This window comes from Psammomys obesus, unplaced genomic scaffold (assembly GCF_907164565.1).
Source record: "Psammomys obesus unplaced genomic scaffold, mPsaObe1.curated_primary_1811, whole genome shotgun sequence".
Lineage (NCBI taxonomy): Eukaryota > Metazoa > Chordata > Mammalia > Rodentia > Muridae > Psammomys > Psammomys obesus.
Window position 1 is genome coordinate 59,270,707 of NW_026585504.1, and position 19,478 is coordinate 59,290,184.

Here is a 19,478-nt window from a genome sequence, read left to right on the forward strand (position 1 = left end):
CACACACACACACACACACACACACACACACACACACACACACACACGGTTGTTCTTAGAATCAGGAGGTTGTCATGTGCTCTGAGCCAGGAGGGGTTGAGGTGTGCATCTCCCCTGCCCTGCCGTCTCAGTGGTTTCCCAGAAAACTAAGTTCTCAGTCCCTCCCAAGGTTCCATCTTGGCTCACGTGCTTGGGAGCTGTCAGGGAACTCTCTGCTGGGGGTCTGGGGTTAATGGTTAAGCTGCTGGTTCTCTCAGGTAAGAGGTTAATGTTTGAAAGCTAGAGACAAATTACAGGAAATGCCACTCATGGAGTGTCACCAAGCCTGAAATACTTACTACAAATAAGTATTGAGTGAGGCGACCAAGTCCACGCTGTGGGAAATGTCTCAGGGTCATGACCTTAGCCACCATTCCACTGTGGTATTTATTAGGTGGTTTACAGAAGCCATCAGCCTCTCAGAGGGGCTAGGAGAAGTTTCTGGTTCTCCCTACAAAGAGAATGTTCCAGAAGGAGAGTATAGCGGTCAGGTATTTGTAGGTTCTGTGGTCATAACAGGCCTGGGCATCCATCCAGCTTTGTTACGAAGGGCCTGTGTAACCTCCAGCAAGACCTCTTGGGGCCTTGGAGTCCTGCCTTTTCCTTCAAGCGGGGCATGCTAGCCGCTTTCTTCCTGTCTCTTCCAGCTGGTTGGTCTCTGCCGAGCATGAGTGAGGAGGCACAGGACTTTTTGTACTGTTGTGCTTTTCTGTCAAGATTTACAATCCTCTAGCATTGATCATATTATGTAACCACTTGTATCAGGCCAGGAGGAACTGTGGGCTCCTGGGTGACCTCTGTCAGCAGGTGCAGGGTCCCACAGCAAGGGTATTCCAAGTCCTCTGTCATGTGCTCCAGAAATAGTCCCAGGTTATCAGCAGGCTATCTGTGCTGATTTACGCCAGGGATGGAGGATGGCCCCTGTGGGCCAACACAGGAAAAAGAGAAAGCGGGCAGAGGACTGGGTCTCTGTGAGCCAGGTACCCTGCTTGAGAAGGGGCTGAAGATCCTCAACTTGGTCTTCGCCCCTTTCCCAGTTCCACTTCACCTTAGACTGGCCTCTGGGGCTGTCTCTAGGCAAAACACAGGCACAGGTGATGCTGGGGTCTGCCTTGGGCCTGGAGCAGATTCAGGGGCTTCCCATATGGGTCTAGAGAAGCCCATAGCCTTCACTAGGTGGTGGCGGACCATTCTCTCCTAGCTGTGGCTTTTATGTTGGCTTCACTCTCCTCGGGCAGCTGACACTTAAGTCTTGCCCTCTCTCTCTCTTTTATTTATTAATTATTTTATATTCTGTTGGCGGTTCCCCCCTCCTCTCCTCCCAGTCTCTTCCCACCACCTCCCTCCATCCCTTCTTCTTTACTCCTTTTCTCTCTCTCTCTCTTAACAGGGTTTCATTTAGCCCATGCTGGCCTCAAACTTACTAGGTAGTTGAAGATGATCTTGAACTTCTGATCCTCCTGCCTCCATTTCCTGGGTGCTGAGATTACAGATGTGTGCCATCATGCCAGGTCCTGTGGTGCTGAGATGGACCCAGGGAGCTCAGGACTTGATGTGTGCTTGGCAAGCACTCTCCAACAGAGCTCTATGCCAGCACTTGTCAAAACTTCTTCATCTTTTGAAGACATATTAAATTCTTTAAAGACCACATAAGCAGTAAAATAAAAATAGTCCAAACAAGGACCATCGAAACGCTCAGGCCTCCATGTGAACATACCACCTGCCAGGAATCCGTGAGTCTGCTCTTAGCCTTCTTTGCCCAGAGGGTAGAACTGAACTGGGTGTTTAGTAAATGCGGGGTCAGGAGTTGGTGCCACTGATGTGAGGGGCAGCCTGTCAGGATGGCCCATCACTGCTGAGGAGATGGGACAGCTGCGTGAGATTCCAGCTTCATCAGTCTCCCTGCATTTGTCACTCAGCCCCCACCCTGGAGTCCTCTGTTCTTCCTCTGAACATGGGGCGTTGACTCCCTGCGATACCTGGGCTGTTGGGATATTCAGCTCCAGAATGTCTGCTGCTCATAGCTCAGGCCTGGCATGACCCCAGCCCAGGGCCTGGCTGACATGAAGAGCATGGCACTGAGCCAGCTGGCACCCTTACCATGCCTTGGCCAGCTCTAGCTTGGCTGTTCTGTGGACCCTGCCCAACATGACCCCCTGAAGACTCTCAGACATCCTGACAGCTCATTCTGTCTGGTCAGGCAGGCAAGGTCATCAATCACACCGCCTGGAACTTTTGGCTAGTTCCCTGGTGGCTTAGCCAGCCCCAGCCATCTCTGAGTCCTGCTTTCCTGGTGATTAATAGGCTCTGGAAGTGGCCACTTGCCCCAATACTGGAAAAGCCACTGAATAGATAAGGAGACCCTGTCCTGCAGCCACGTGGAGATATCTGCCTAAGGAAGGGGGCAACACAGGTCCCTCTGTGGCCTCCTGGGACTCCAAATGCCGGAAGTAGAGAGCAGCAGCATTTTCTGGAAAGCATCCTCCCAGGACCAGGTCCCACCCATTACATTAATACTCTTCTCATCGCTGTGACAAAATCAGCTTAAGAAAGGGGGCTGCCTATTGGTTCACAGTTTGAGGGTACAGTCGTTCTGACTCAGACACAGCATCGGGAGCTCAAGGCAGCTGCTCACCTGGCACCCACAATCGGCAGAGAGATAATGTCCATGCTCAGCTCACTTCCTCCTTTTCTTTCAGCCCAGCCTATGAAACGGTGCTACCCACACTTGGGGTGCCTCTTCCCGCCCCAGTTACTCAATCTAGAAGCCCCCCCCCCCAGACATGCCCAGAAATCTCTGTCTGAAGTGACTCTGGGTCCCGTCAGGTTGACAGTAAACATCGATTATCAGACCCAGGAGCACCTGGGAAGACCCTTCTCAGACCTGGAGAGAGCACTCATGGCTGGCCGGTGGAAGACTGGTGTGTGGTACGGTGGGACAAACAGGCACTCCATGGCTGTGCCAAAACAGAAATGCACGGGGCTTTCCACCCCACCCCCACCCCTAGGCTCACCGAGCTTATCTCCTGGGTTTCCCAGATGACCAGCATCTAGTTCTTGGTCCTGCAGATGCTTTTGCTGGCCCTCGGGACCCTATTATTAGTTAGTTTTCCTGTTGCCCTGATGTCAACAACCTAAGAGAGGAGGGATTTATTTTTCCTCAGTTTCTGAGGGCTCATTATATAGTCCTTGGTCCTACTGATTTTAGGCTTGTGGTGAGGCGGAATGGTCAGAAGGATGAGGTGAACAGGAGGCAGAGCATAAGGAAGAGCTGGCCCTCAGTGACTGAACCCCACTCAAAAGTTTCCAGAGCCTCTGAGAACAGCACCACCAGCTGGAGACCAACTGATGAGCACATGAGCCAGCGGGGGACATTTCTATTTATAACAAGACAACCAGGTCTGGGATGTAGCTCAGCTGATAGCCTAATACACGTGAATACCTGGATTCCATCCCCAGCCATCCATAAACCAGGCACCATGGTTGTGATGGTTAGCTTCACTTGTTAACTTGACTCAACCTAAGGTCATGTGAGAGGAGAGTCTCAGTGAGGGAGTATTTACACTGGCTTGTGGCCATGTCTGTGGAGGATTATCCTAATGGAGTTAACAGACCCAGCTCACTGTGGGCAGCACCATCCCCTAGGCAGAGGTTCCAAACTGTATAAAAGCAAAGAAATGGAGCTGAGAACAAGCGATAAAGGAATCGAGCCTGCAATCATTCATTTCTCTCTGCTCTTGACATGGATATAATGTGACTAAATGCTTCACGTTCCTGTCACTGTGTTTTAACCTAGAACTGTAAAACAATAAACCCTTTCTCCCCTTACTTTTTGGTAGAATACTGTGTCACAACAACAGAAATGAACTAGGACAGTGGGCCAAACTCTAATCTCAGGACTCAGGAGATGGAGGTAAGAGGATCAGGAGTTCAATGACTGCCTGAGATACATAGTGAGTTCAAGGCTGTTCTCAGATACATGAAACCTAGAGAGAGAGAGAGAGAGAGAGAGAGAGAGAGAGAGAGAGAGAGAAGCAGGGGGAGGCAATGTTCAAGCATCATTCCGACCATGCAAGGTGTTCTCATGACATCTTTATCCCTTTTCAATACAGTCTCCATGGTAACCTGACCCACCACAGAGGCTTCACCCCTTAATTCCTGTCAGAAGCAATGGGAAACCTGCCCAATACACAACTCTCTGGGCTTTGGCCTACAGGATTCTATTCAGCCATTGGGAGGCCAGACCCAGAAACTTGTGTTTTTATAAACTTCCCAGAGATGCTTTGAGAATTCATGCATCCTTCCCTTCTTCCCTGATCTGAGGGTCCAAAAGGCCCCCGCTTGCAGCACACAGTGACAGAGGCAGTCATTGAGTTTCCAAAGAGAACACTATTGTCCATCAGGCAGAGGTCCCCAAGAGCAGAAGCCTCTCTGAGAGTCCACAGCTGGAGCCCCGGGCCTCCTGTGGGCCTGGCAGAGTGAGGGTATCAACATGTGGCCAATGACTTAGTAGATGGTCCAATGTTGGCACCCTTGATTTTCACACCAGTCCCTTTTATGTGTGGACTTGTCCTTGATACCCCTGCGACTTCTCAGTTCCATGTCTTCATGGGGGGCTCCACTCTCCCTGCCAGGCTCTGGTTTGGTGTCTGTGGGAGGAACCCAAGGCATCTGATTCAACCAACCCCCCACTTTAAATAAGGCATAAGTCATGAAGAAGAGTGAGGGTTTCTTTGGTGGGGGGGGGGGACAGTGAGTTGACACAGCCAGGAAACACAGGGCAGGATGTTGTCAGCCTGGCTCACTATTTGGTGGTGTTTCATAGTCTCCAAACTTCTGACCTGTCCTGAGGCACTGGTTAACCTCAGGAAGGCTCAGAGACCATCATGAAGAGGCAAGGAGGTGTGTGTGTGTGTGTGTGTGTGTGTGTGTGTGTGTGAGAGAGAGAGAGAGAGAGAGAGAGAGAGAGAGAGAGAGAGATTGAGAGAGAGAATACCCACAATCCACAAGGGGTGAGCCTGGCCAGGATGAACTGGGTCAGCAGAGGGTACAAAGGTCTGAGGTCTGGGGAGGTGAGAAGGTAAGTCAGATGTGTGTTTGTGCCTGTCAGTAGTGCTAGCACCTAGTGGGCCTGGGAGAAGGTCTAGAGGTAGAATGAAGGAGAGGGGCAGGCAACAGTCCAAGACAAGGATTGAGAGTCTAAAAACAAAGTAAGGGAAGCCTCTGACTCGGATGGTCATTGTTGTATTTTGCTTCATTTTCTTGAGACAGAATTTTATGTAGCCCCCGCTGGCCTCAAACTTACTGTGGAGTGAGGAGGACATTGAACTTTTGATTCTTCTGCCTCCTCCCTCTTGGGATCACAGGCATGTGCTACCACACCCAGCTTATGTGGTACTGGGACCCAAACCCAGTGCTCTTGCACATGCTAGGCAAGTGCTCTTCCAATTGAGCCACAACCCAATCCCTGGGGCTATGAGTTGACTAGGAAATGTTCCCCAGAGGCTAACACCTTCATCCCTTGGCCCCTGGTTGATGGTGTTGTCTTGAAAGACATTGGAAACTACAGGGAGCCAGGAGCTAGAGAAACACCTCAGAGACAGAGTATGAGCAAGACCCTAGCATTCTCCATGCTCCAACCCTGGAAGGGTTGGATTCAAGGTGTCAGCGCATTATGGGAACTGGGGTTAAAGGGTGGTGGGCAGCCTTGGTCCAGGCTCCATCCCAATCCAGTGCTGCTCTTCTCTGCAGGCTGTGAGGGGCTTTGGGACAACATGAGCTGCTGGCCCTCCTCAGCACACGCACGGACGGTGGAAGTGCCATGTCCGAAGTTCCTCCAGATGCTCACAAGCAAAAATGGTAACCAGTCACCACAAAGAGCCCTAGCCAGAGGTTGTAATGGTTTCTGGATGAGGACTCAGGTGCCAGAAATCTCTGAGGGCTACCATTGTGTGAAAATGATAAAGGGAACTCTGGAGACTAGAATCTTTTCGTGGGTGTGTGAGAACGAAATTTTCAGGGTCTCAAGGAAGGAACCAGGAGACAAAGTCTTTAGGGAAGTGTGAAGAAGGCTGAGGCCAGTGCGATGGCTCAGCATGTTAAAGGTGCTTGCTGCCAAGTCTGTTGACCTGAGCTTGATCCCCAGGACCCACCTGGTGGAGGAAGAGAACCGACCCCCACTAGTTGTTTTCTGACTGCCACACAGGCTTCCAAACAAGTAAATGTAATTTTAAAAAGGAGGAAGAGAAAGAAGAGAATGAGGTGATAGAGGAAGAGGAGAAGGGAGATCGGAAGAGGAGGAGGAGGGGAAGAGGAGAGAAAAAAGGTAGCATCGGCTAAGCTGTGCCTCATGACCTCAGTTTAGAAACCCTCTCTCCTTCTTCCAATGTTTCGGTTCCCTCCACAATCAGACACCTTGCTTCAGACAGTCCTACAGTGCCAGCCTCTGAAACAGGCTGCCTCTAGAAAACTCACATCCTGTGCCCATTATTCTGGACCTTGCTGGTACCCGGATGCTTCCCTGGTGCTCTAGTTCCTGGGTGATGCCTTACCTAAGCACACCTGTGGTTTGTGAGGATTGCAGGTGCTTGCTGCCATGGCCAGTTTTCCATGGGTGCTGGGATCCAACCTTGGGTACTCACGTTTGCACAGCAAGCTCTTTCCCCTCCCAGCCTCTCCCTAGCCCTGGAAGTAAATTTTAAACATTTTTTTTTGTTCCTTCTCTTTCACCTCTCATACTTACCTTGCTAACCTCCAAATCTGCACCCTAGTCCCCCCTCTCTCCATCATGCTAGCACCTTCAGTTTTACCAAAGGTCTTTTCTCCTGGTAGGACCCCTCCATGTCAGTACTTGGGTCTGTGAAGCTCAGGAGTAGACTATTCTTGCAGCCATGGTTGGCTTGAGCAATGTACTGGTCCCAACATCCAGGACGGTCCATGGCTGGCCAGGTATCTGTTGTAAAGGACTTTTGGGCCTCTGTTCTAACAGCCATCCCCTCCAGAAAGCCTTCTTAGAGCCCCCACACCCACCCTTTTGCAGTGTGACTAAAAAGAGCCAGTGCCTGTGGCCACAAGGGTGATAAAATGCCTGCCTGGTCACATTCCTCCTGATTAAATGTTTGAACTTCTGTCCACCTATTAACTAGAAGACCTCTGAATGATTGGTGAGTAACCCACAAGTCACTTTTCTTCTGCTGCAACCTTCGTCTGCCTGCCACATGGTGTCACTGTGGGGCAGGTTTACCCTGAGGCTCTGCCTTCTAGGTGCTGGCCTGGCTCAGGGGTTGGTAGGAGGACCACTTCACTAGGTCATACCTAGCTTCGGGATGCTGGCTGGCGAAGAGCATGGGCCAGGAACGGCCTGCTGGTCACCAAGAACTGTTCTCCTGCACAGTTTTGTCTCTGATCTGACTGGACACTTGCCCTCTGACCCACCAGAGAGGAAGGCTCCAATCCCAGGGAGAAGTGCTCATGGACACCAGCCAGTGTTCAGGACAGCTTCCTTTTGAAGAAGGCAAATACATTCTAGAGTTAATTCCTAAGTAGCCCTTTCCCACAACAGTCTCCATGCTGGCCCAGACAGGCATCTGAGTGACTGGAAAAGCTGCAGGCTGCTTTCTGCCTCGGATAGTTCTCCTGCCGGGCCTAGAATGTTCCTTCAAGGAAACATTCCTTTGATTCTTAAAACAGCACTGAAAATTTTAAAGTTATTTTCTAAAATGTATTTAGAAGGACCTGATACCGCAGGCCTGTAATCCCAGCCTTCTCTAAGACTGAGGCAGGAGAATCCCAAGTTTAAGGCCTTTCTGAGCCAACTTAGAGAGTCTGCCGAAAAAGAAAAAGAGAAAGAAAAAGAAGAGGGGCTGGATGGCAGCTTGGTTGTAAAGTACTTGCTGTACAAATATGAGGGTCTGAGTCTGATCCCTACCATTCAGGGAAAAGCTGGTGAAGAATGGTTGAGGAAGATACTTCATATCAACTTCTGGCCTCCCTGTACACACACACACACACACACACACACACACACACACACATTTTTGGACTTGAGAATCAAATGAGGGCTTTGGACAGGCTCTCCCCTGAACTGCACATGCATGCACACACAGACATGAAAACTTACATTTCCAGAGCTCTTCTGAAGGAATCACTGTCGCTGTTAGGAATGAGGAAATGAGTGGAACTGAAGGTGTGGCGAGAGCCCATCTTTTTGCTGCAACACCCTAGCCTTGTCAAAGGTTCAGGAACCAACAGTCAGGCATCTTGGGAATGCTCTTAGGTCCCTGAGGACCTGGAGGACTCTAAACAGGCAGGCAGCTGTGCTAGGCTGGATCCATAGGGGTCTACCATCTCAGCCTGTGCTGACAGCCTTTGGCCCTGGGCCTGTGTGTTTCTATCCAGTCAGCCCACATTTGACCATCACTTTTTCTCCTCCCACAACCTCGCTCCCTGACTTCATTCCAAAGCTCTCTCACCTCTCCCTTGAATGCTTAGACCACACCCTGCCCAGGCCTGCCTCTTGTGGGAAGGCCGCTTCTGGCCGGCACCAGCCTGGCACTTTGTGGTGGACTATATACTTCTTCACCCTCACTATGGTGAGAGTGGTTTGCGTAAAGTCACATAAAGACTGGGACACAGCTCAGTGCAGAAAACTATGATTTGGCTGACTCTAGGCCAATGTTTCAGGACTCCTGAGACTAGCGGATGCTGTGGGGCCCACAGGGAGTGTGCCTGGTGGAAGAGGGCCAGTCATGGCATAACCCCCATGTGTGCACTGTTTTCCAGTGCCCCCTCACCAAGCTGTGGGACGAGACCAGAATCTTTACAGGAAAAGTTTAGAATTGTGCCTGGCCCAAGAAAAGCAGGCAGTGTTTCTCCAGCACAGTGGAGCCTGTTGGACCCCAAACCACAAACAGTGGCCCAGGCCCTGGGGTCACTAGGAGAGAGCAAGCCAGGTCCAGCAGGGGTTATTTTGGGGCCCCTGAATAGGGCTCTCATCCATGGAACTTGGTGATGACACCCTCAGCCTGTGATGGACATAGGCCCTCGGAGACTAGAATGAAAATTGTTCTTAATGAACAATCAGTTGTTCATTAAGAACAGGACAGCAACTGCTGGAGGCTGCAGACGGCCTTCCTGACCAGTGGCTCCCTCCCTTTGTCTTTGGATCCTGGCTTTGAAAGGTCAGGTGGGTGACAGGAGTAGGCAGGTGTTAGAATGTGTGCCTAGAATTCAAGAGGTCCTGGTGAGATCCTACACCTACACAAGCACATGTGTGCACGCCCACTGTGGGACATTCTTCCCTTCCAGTGTACTCCATGCAGTGGGAAACTCAACCGTGTTCTTACAAAAAGAACTCACCTCATTCGTTACTGTCTGTGCAGCGAGCCAGGGTTGATGCCCGAGTCCTCTGGCCATACTCTTGGTTCCAGGAAACCATTGCCCATGTGGTCAGAGGAGTCAGCCTGCAGCTTCCTGCCAGGCAGGGACGGGGGACAAACACAGCTGCTCCCAACAGACAACCTCAACGTTGTAGCTAAAGGAATAAAACCCAGTTCCTTCCACAGGGAGCAGCTGCCTGACAGGCTTTGCCTCCGTGACCTCTGTGGTTTCCATCTGGTGAGATGAGCAGGGCACAGTGGTAAAGTAGCACAGTGGTCAAGCATGAAGACCTAAGTCTGATCCCCAGAACCTATGTAAAACTGTAAAACTCTCTAGTAATGCCAGAAACAGGTGGACCCCTGGGACTCAGTAACCAGTTGGCTTAGTCTAGTTGGCAAGTTCCAAGCCAGTGAGAAACTCTGTCTCTAAATCCAAGGTGGATGGTATTTGAGGAATGGGACCCAAGGTTGACCTCTGACCTAGACACACACACACAAACACACAGAGAGAGACAGACAGACAGTGACGCAGAAAGACAGAGAGGGAGAGAAGGGGGAGAGGGAGGGAGACAGGGAAAGAGATAAAGACAGACAGACAGACAGAGAGCACCCTTGGAACAGGGTTCTAACTGTGGGAGCCTAAAGATTCACCCACAGAAGCCAAGCCCTCACCTTCCACACAGGTGCTCTAGGACTCCCTCCTATGTCAACAGAACCAGGAGCAAGAAAGGGCATTCTTACATGATGAAGAGCCCTGCGGTCCAACCCCCTTTCTCCATTCACTGAGATCTGATGTGGGCAAGTTACATCAGCACTGCATGCCTCAATTTGCCCACCTACACAAAGATGTTGATATTTTCATGTTACCAGAGTTTTACTGAAATGATTCCATTGCCCAGTCCTCACTGCTCATCTGCTGTACACTTGTCTCCCTCAGGCTCTCTGTTCCGGAACTGCACACAGGATGGCTGGTCAGAAACTTTCCCCAGGCCTGACCTGGCCTGTGGGCTCAACATGAATGTCTCTTCTAATGAGAAGCGGGTAAGACTGTTACGTTGTGCCACCTGAGATGAATGAATGTAGGGTGAGGAGAAAGGACAGGGAAGCCAGAGAGGACCTGAGTGCCGGGATTATAGGCACGCACCATCACATCTAGTTCATGAGGAGTGGAGGATGGGACCAAAGGCTCTGTGCATGCTAGCAAAGCAGCACTCGATTGGCCAAGCCACACCCAGGCCAAACTTAGTTCTGTTAAAGCTCTCCTTCCTTCATCAGCTCATGATGACATGTGCTTGGCTTTCTCTCTCTCTCTCTCTCTCTCTCTCTCTCTCTCTCTCTCTCCTCCCTCCTTTTTCCTCTCTCCCTCCCTCCCTTTCTTTCTTTCTTTTTTTTTTTTAGTCATGCCATTCCCAGACATGTGTCACTAGAGTATTGACAGATGTCAGTGTTGGACTCAGACAACCAAGAAGAGCAGGTACGGGTGCCCTAAGCAGCTACAGTGTTGAGGGCACCTGACTTAGAGCAAAGATTGTCAGACTGCACCTTGGGCAGCTTTTGCAATTGAAGTTTTGTTGGGATAGAGCCAAGCCCGTTAGCACCACAAGGCTCTTCTGCATGACAGGGACCAAGCTGAGTAGTTACAAGAGACTATGTGGGTCTTTGAGCTTAAAATATTTGCTGTCTGTCTCGTAATAGAAAATTCCCACTGTCAGCTGAGTAGAGCAGACAGCAAACAGGTGGCACTGTCAGGCTCCAAGGCGGAGACAGTTAGTTTGACACAGGAGAGAGGGCAAGGATGTTGCTGGACTGAGTCTTCTCGGGGCAATGGACAGCTGCAGGGAACAAGGGTCATGTGAGAACTCCTGGGAGCCGAGGTCATGATGGGGTCAAACCTCATGGACGTGAAATTGGGGCTGAAGGTCACTTGGTACTGAATAGGACAAATTATTCTGCCAGGACACTGCACAGTCAACCTGTGCCTTCTCTGGCTCCCACGAGCCCGTGTAGGCATTGCTGGAACAGAAGGCCACCCTCCGTGATGTGGGTCTCCCTGCGCCATGTCTCAAACTGAAGGAAAGGGCACAGCGTAGCGGTTTGGAGCATGAACTAGGGAGCTGGGATTGCACACCAACAGGTTGATCCCGTCGTTGATCAAGGCTTTCAGAATTCCACAGATCTCCTTCCTTCCTTCTTTTTATTTCTTTAAAGACAGAGTCTCATATAGCCCAGACTGGCCTCAACCTCCCTAAATAGCCCTGAGTGACCTAGAACTCCTGTTCCTCCAGCCCCTCCTTCTGAGTGCTAAACCATGCCTGATATGTGTGGTGCTGAGACTCACACTCAGAGCTTTTAACCTGCTAAACGAGCTTTCTGTCAACTCTTCTCACCTTAGGAAAAGGACGCTCTAGCCCTACTACTGAACCAGCCACTCCCTGTTTTCCCTTTCCCAGCTCCAGAAATAACCATCCCAGTCACAACCATTCCACTTTATCTCATTTGATTTTATTAGGAAGGGTCTCTTATCGCCCGGGCTGGTATCAAACTCCTTGTGTAGCTGAGGTGACTGTGAACATCTGAGCCTCCTGCCTCTCCCTCCTGTGTGTTGGATGACAGGCGTGTGCCACCATGCCTGGTTTATATAGCACTAGGGTGGAGCTGAGCCACATCCCAGCCCTGCACAATTCTTTGGTGTTCCGAATTCGAGGGGTCATTAATCTAAGGCAGCTCACCTTCAGAGCTCTTCTCTTCCTCCCCGAGAGACGGCTTTTGGCTTTAGGGATGGCTGCAGCAAGAGGGAGGCCCCGGCAACCACAGTTGTCATGTGGAGGGTCCGATGCCAAACATCCTTATTTATTTGGAGTCAGAATCTACATACTTTCTCAAAGCTTCTTCCACTGGACTTCCTTTACAAAGGGAGTCTTGCCATTCATCTTGTCAATCATTCTAAGATTTCTTCCCTAAATTGCCACCACTCTCCCACCCCACACACTCAGCATTTCCTGTGAACTTCAGGCCATGCAACACGTCACTCAGAAGCACCCAGATTTGTTAAGGTGCCTCTTAAAATAACACAGTCGGGCTGACGGCTGACGACAGCCCAGGGACACTGCCACCTGTTCAGAACATTCTATTGGTGGAAGAGAAAACAGGTTCCATTTTTATTTTTGGAGGCCAACTCATACCCCAGAGTTTCTACCACCTCATCCTGCTGGCGCATGCTGGGGGATGGGAATTGTTGGGGGAAGTGACAGACACTGTGGGCCCTCTGAATGGCAGGCATTGTAGATACACCCCACCTATTAGCTTCCTCCTGTTTCCAGCAAACCTGCAAGGGAGACATAGGACCCCCATTTTGTAGGTAAAGAATCTGAGGCTCAGGGGAGTAAATTAAGTAATTTGCTCAGGGTTGCAAAACTGATAAGCACGAGGCTGGCCTTCTCGGGTTTGGAAGCTTGTCTTATTTCTCTCCTGTCTGCTGTACGACACTGTGGCGTTTGGGCCATTCCAACCCTGAGGCCATCGCTGTGCAAAGTGATCAAGGTACAGCTCTTGTGCCTTAAAAACTTAATTCCCCCTCTTTAGTCACTTACTAGACGTCACTTATCAAAACGCCAGGATAGAAAAATGCAAAAGGAAATAACATCTCTGCTCAGAACCACAAAACCGAGGTCAGCAATTTGCTCACACATGACAGATCTCCTTACCACTTTTTTTTTTTTTTAAGAATTTTAAAATTACACTTGTTTATTTTTTAGTGTGTGTGTGGGGGCACCTGTGCCATGGCTCAGGAGGCCAGAGGACAATTTTCTGTGATCAGTTCTCTTCTTCTACTATGTGAGGCCCAAGGCCTGGACTCACATCAGATTTGTCCAAAAGTGTCTTTACTTGATGGACACCCTGCCAGCTCACAAGCTTATTTTAATAAAGATAAGAAACTGAACCGTACAGACCGGCTGATATCCTTTTTTTTTGAGACAAAGTCTTATGTGCTACAGCCTAGCCTCCAACTCACTATGCTACACAGCTTTATAGATTTAAAAAGAATGTGATTATAAGATCAGATCACAGGATATTTAAGTGCAGGTCCTCCCAATCAATACCCCAGCATGGCAGATTCTCACAGATAGCCAATACCAGTGGCTTGCTTTACTTCCTTATCAGGGCCTCGTGTAGTCAGACACAGCTTTATACTCTCCTTGTGGCTGGGAAGAACCCTGAACTTTTGATACTTCAACCTCTACCTGCTTGTGCACCCCAGCCCCTACCCACTATTCAAAGTGCTGGGAATGGAAGCCAGGGCTTCACACATGCTAGACAAGCAGTCTCCAGTCTGAACCCCAGCCCCAGCTACCCAACCATTGATCACAAAAAAAGCCGTTTGTTATAACCGAACTCTTTTTTACATGTAGCTGAAATCACACTGCACATGTAAAGTTTGTCTTCTGCCTTTGCACCGTGAATGGTCCCGACTTCTTTAGAAACTCTCAGAAAACATTAACCCTGGAATGTCGTTAAAGGTATGTAGGTTTAAGATAATGTACTTAGCTATTCCATGGTTGGGTGCTGGACGTTGTCACAGTAGTTTTGTAAGGAACACTTTGAACCAACAGGATGGATAAAGGGTCTTCCCCCAAGCTTGATGCTCCACACACAGAAAAAAATAAATGTAATCTCAGATATGTCTTTATAAACAAATATTTTTTTTCTGACAATTGTTGTCCCTCAGGGTCCTTGTGGCATTGGTTCTTCGAAACCCACCCATACCCAAATTTGAAGATACTAAAATCTCTTATATAAAATTGCATAATATTTGCATAGCACTTACGAACAGCCTTGTGCATCCCTGATGTCACCTCTGGAGGACCTGCAGCACTGAATGTACTGTGGGGATGCTCTAGAAACAGTGGCACTGTATTGCCCAGGGAATAAGGGCAAGGACCAATGTCTGCACTGGCTCAGGACAGAAAGAGGTTTTTATATATATTTTCGCACTTATTTATTCTATGTGGCACATGTGTGGAGGTTGGAGGACAATTTGCAACTTGGTTCTCTCCTTCCACCGCGTGGTTCCCAGGACTAGAACCCAGAGCATCACTCACCACCTCTCCAGGACAGAAACAGCCCCCCTCCGCCAATATTTTAAAATTGTGGTTCATGGAATATGTAGACACAGAACTGTGACTGCGGAAGGCTGGCTCAGCTTCTTAGAGTTAACCCCAGAGTGCCCCCTGCAGCTGCATTAGCAGAGTGCCTGTCTAGCATGCTGGCTTCCATCCCTGTCCGGGGAAAACTGGGCAGGGTGGCCCACGCCGCTCAAGAGGTGTCCATAAGAAAATCGCTAGTTCGAGACTATCATCAGCTACACATCAGGCCTGAAGCCAGCTTGGGCTATGTGAGACCCTGTCTCAAAACAGAAGGGTCATCAAGAAGAAATGCCTATTTCAAAGGCTCTCGGTAAGTAGCTCCACAGACTGCCTGAAAAATTGAACCCATTTTCACTCCCACGTTTCCTTCACCTGGATGGTGTGTTATTAATTTTAGATATATATTTAGATATAAATTTGTTAAATTTATCACTGTTTTACTACTGTTAATATCATTGTCTTAATGTTTGTTTCCTCAACCCACTTTAAGACTATTGTACAATTCATTTTCCTGAGCCTAAGTGTAGATATTATTTAATTTTTTTGTTTGGTATTCCTTTCTACTGCAATGTTTTTGCATCAAACGGTGTGAAGTGGCTGGTGAACAACTAAATGTCTGTCTGGTCACATTCATGGTAGAGTAGGGCATAGGTCAGAGGTGATGCTTCTACGTGCCTTCCTGGTCTGGGCTGTACAGCGATGTGATTCTTGTTGTCATTGTCATTTAAAAATATTTATTTTATGTCAGGTGGTGGTGGCACACACCTTTAATCCCAGCACTCAGGAGTCAGAAGCAGGAGGATCTGAGTTTGAGGTCAGTCTGATCTGAGTTCCAGAGTAGCCAGGGCTACACAGAGGAACCCCAAACAATTATTTTATTTTAATTTATGTGTACTGTACATATATGTGCGTGTGCAGGTGCCCTTGAGGTCAGATGAGTGTGTCTGAGCCCCCAGGAGCTGGAGCTAGTTACAGTGATTGTGAGCTGCCTAACACAGGCCCTGGGAGCCAAACAGTCTTCTGCAAGAGAAGCAAGCACCCCTGAGCACTAAGCCACTGTTCCAGGCCTCTGGGTGTCTTACTTAAGGATATCAACAAACCACCACTGCAACTGAACTAATGTTGATGCTGTGGACAGAGGTCAAAACCAGGCACCGAGAACTGAGAAGATAAGTGAGGGTCAATGGGCAGAACAGATTTATTTGAAAATGACAGGGCACTGCGTACAATCTTAAAACCTTTCCACATAGGACAGGCTTCGTCTAGAAGGCGTATTCATTTTAGATGGTTCTAGAAAGAAAAATTAAAGAAAAGAATACATAAATGAAATACAAAAGTTAGCTCTGTTGAGTGCTACTTTAAAAGATTACGGCTGGTACCAACAGCACACACCTTAATGCCTGCACTTAGAAGGTAGAGGCAGGAGGATCAGAAGTTCAAGGTCATCTTCAGTTATGTTATGGGTTCAAGGCCAGCCTGGAATATATGAGACCCTGTGTCTCAAAGACAAAAGGGGGTGGGTGTAGTTAACTTGAGTCCTTGCCTAGCTTGCAGAGAGCCCTGGGTTTGACCCCAGCACTGTATAAATCAGGCATGGCAGCACACACCTGTAGCCCAAGCATCTGGGAAGTGGAGGCAGGAGGATCCGGAGCTCAAGGTTATCCACAAAGGAAGTTTGAAGCCTGCCTGATATACATAAAACACTTTCTCAAAAAAACTTTTTTTCCTAGTATTTTGCATTGTTGAATGCCAAGTGACTTCCTCCAAAGGTAGTGAGCAGCTTGTCTCTGGGAGTGTTTAAGTAAAACTTTGAATTCATAGTGCTGGTAAAGAGACCTACCAACAGGCACGGGAATAAGCAGTCAAGGCTGAGCCAGCGCTGCCTCAAGCCGGTGCCCTGGGACACAGAAGAGCCAGTTTACAGCCAGTGGGGTGGTGGGGGGAGGGCTGACCTGTGTCTCTCTCTCTCTGCAGCATGCGTACCTGCTGAAGCTCAAGGTCATGTACACTGTAGGCTACAGCTCCTCCTTGGCCATGCTCCTGGTCGCCCTCAGCATCCTGTGCTCTTTCCGGTGAGAACACACTGCCCCCCCCCCCCCCGCCCTCAGGGACACAGTCCTCAAGGCTCTCCCTAATTACTCAGGATGGAAAGAGGGAGGTGTGGGTGGGCCGCCTGGCCATCTCATTAAGCTCAAGGTGGCTATAAATGTGGCTCAACACAGAAGTGGAAATTTAAAACTTGTGTTTTTTTTTTTTTAATAACAAAAAAAAAAAGAGTAAATTCTGTAGATGAGAATGCGCTGTTGCAACATCACCAGAAATAAATGTATGTAAACATATGTGTGCCCTCAAATCCAAAATAAAGTGTGGCAGGGAGGACCAGTAACAAATGTTCAGCCCCCCTGAGCACAGGAGAAAATTCAGGAGCTGGTGGTCATGGCGGGTCAGGGCAGGAGACATGTTACTGTTCCAAAAGTACTAGATTGTGTTACTCTGCCCTGTTCTGGTCTAGCCTATTCCGACAGTATTAGCATGTCAACCCTGCTAGCCTACAATTTGAGGCGATCCCTCGGCCTCTACCACCCAAGGGCTAGGATTAAGGCACGGACCACTCTGGCTGGCTCTCTTCTCTAACTTCAGTGCAGCACACGGTGCGCCGGCCGCCTGGGGCCCTACAAGCTCGCAGGTTCTGTTTACGCAGAGCTGGGACCTGAGGGCTCCTGTCCCGGCTTTGGTTTCCTCGAGAAGGGGAGGGGGCCCGGACAGGCGGCTCTGTGTGAACACCGGCCTCCTTCCACGATCTCGCAGCCCCACACTCTCTCTCACAGGAGGCTGCGCTGCACCCGCAACTACATCCACATGCACCTGTTCGTGTCCTTCATCCTGCGCGCCCTGTCCAACTTCATCAAGGATGCTGTACTCTTCCCCTCCGACGACGTCACCTACTGTGATGCCCACAGGGTAACATGCCTGAGGGTCCTAGACTGATCTTGGGAAGGACCAAGCCCCGTAGCTCGCCGTCCTCCTTGCAAGCACCCATTAACGTTACCCAGATGCCACAGTAACCAGAGGTGCTTCTCAGGACGTGGAAGCTCTGGGAGGGTCTGTAAAGCTTTGCAGCCGTGGTGTAAGTCGTATGTAGTGCAAGCGGTCGAGACCGCCTCGAGTGCCCCGTGCCCGAGTGGACCAGCCGCTCTGGGAACTAGATCTGTGGTGAGACTTTTCTTTTCTGGACTCAGACAACTCCCAGCCACAGACAAATGGCAAAGTCTGGTTATCGGAGAAAAGAATCAAGTTGGGCCTGAATGTGTGCATACACAGATCTTCAGAAAACGCCATTTTGCTAGGTCTGCCGTCTCCCCCTCCCACTGTCCAGATGCCTCTTAGGTCATGGCACTCGCCGTGTGTGTTGCTGGGGCCCCTTGGCTACCCGCCGTAAGTGGCTTGCTGCTGAAGCATCTCTAGTGCTCCATGTCCCTGTGGCATCTTGGAGGGCACAGTGCTCTCCTTCTGTCTGTCCGGTGAGCTTTCACATCCTCGTCCTGGGCAAGAATGAAGGCTGCAGATTAAACGTTTTTTTTTTTCATTTTGAGAGACTTTGCTTTTTTATTTATCCTCTCAGAAAGCACGCACACACACATACACAACATATACAAACATACATTCACATCCACACTCATACACACAAACATGCACACACATACATACACTCACACACACTCACACCAGAGAGGAAAGGCAGTTTTGCTAGCTTTTATATTTAATGGCTGAGCCATCTCTCCAACCCCAGTTCTGCTAACTTTGAGTCAGTGCCTTTTTCTCTCCCCAGGCTACAGTGACCCCCTAAAAAAATAAATAAATAAAGGCTCTGGTCAGTACTAGATGGTTTTCTCTGAAGGAATGCAAGTGTCTTTCTCACCATGGCTCAGGGCAGTTCAGAACTGGAATCCACTTGCTGATTATGGCAGCTCCTAGGCCGTCTTGACTTCAGGAGAACCCTTGAGTGTGTTTATTCCTCTGTGTGTGTACACGTGTGTGTACATATATGTGCAGATAAGAGGGCAAGTTCAGGTACCCTTCCTCAGACTCTGCCTCATTTTTACTTTTTGAGACAGGGCCTGTCACTGGAACTCCCCAAATATGTGAGGTTGACTGAGCCCCAGGGGTCTGCCTGTCTCGACCTCCCTAGTGCAGCGACTGCAAGCATGCACTACCAGATCTGGCTTTTTAAAATGTGGGTTCTGAGACTCAAACTCAGGTCCTCGTGCTCACCCAGCAAACACTTTACCCTCTGAGATATGTCCACAGTCCTGTGGAGACAGTCGTACACTCCGGGCCTGCCTTCTCTCCCCTCCCTCCCACCATCCCTCCTCCCGCCTCCTTCCCTCCCGCCCCCTGCCTCCTGCAGTGTGGTGTTGTGTTCTTCGGGAGCAGTTACCTGAGGGAGGCTCACAGCCACCCAGCCAGGCTCACATGCCTGTCTCTTCTTGCAGGTGGGCTGCAAGCTGGTCATGGTCTTCTTCCAGTACTGCATCATGGCCAACTATGCATGGCTGCTGGTGGAGGGCCTCTACCTTCACACACTCCTTGCCATCTCCTTCTTCTCAGAATGGAAGTGCCTGCAGGCGTTTGTGCTCCTCGGCTGGGGTATGTCTGTCCATGGTGTTATGTGTGTGACAGGTGTGTGGTATGCAGGGAAGGATGGTAAGTTGAGAGTTAGGAGGATTTGGTTTCTAGTTGCAGTTCCATCCATCCACTCATCAGTCCATTCACCAAACCATCCACCATGTTTCCTATCCACTCCATGTATCCATGTATCCATGCATCCATCCATGAACCCATTCATTCATCCTCTCATCCACCCCCCACCTATCCATCCATTCCATGCATCCATCCATGCATTCATCCATCAACCCAT

The 19,478-nt window shown here is 49.6% G+C and overlaps 1 protein-coding gene across 5 annotated transcripts in view; it reads left to right on the forward strand.

Annotated features, from left to right (window-relative positions):
* Sctr (secretin receptor) overlaps nt 1–19,478 on the forward strand; it is a 53,848-nt gene that overhangs the window by 17,596 nt on the left and 16,774 nt on the right. For 3 of the 5 annotated variants that reach the window (XM_055601690.1, XM_055601699.1, XM_055601718.1), the window contains exons 3-7: nt 5,791–5,898; nt 10,354–10,457; nt 16,535–16,632; nt 17,389–17,521; nt 19,054–19,207. In XM_055601690.1, coding sequence (XP_055457665.1) covers nt 5,791–5,898; nt 10,354–10,457; nt 16,535–16,632; nt 17,389–17,521; nt 19,054–19,207 — 597 coding nt within the window. Of the gene's footprint in view, nt 1–3,878; nt 3,953–5,790; nt 5,899–10,353; nt 10,458–16,534; nt 16,633–17,388; nt 17,522–19,053; nt 19,208–19,478 lie in introns of all 5 variants that reach the window. The other 2 variants (XM_055601727.1, XM_055601709.1) reach the window with 2 other exon arrangements.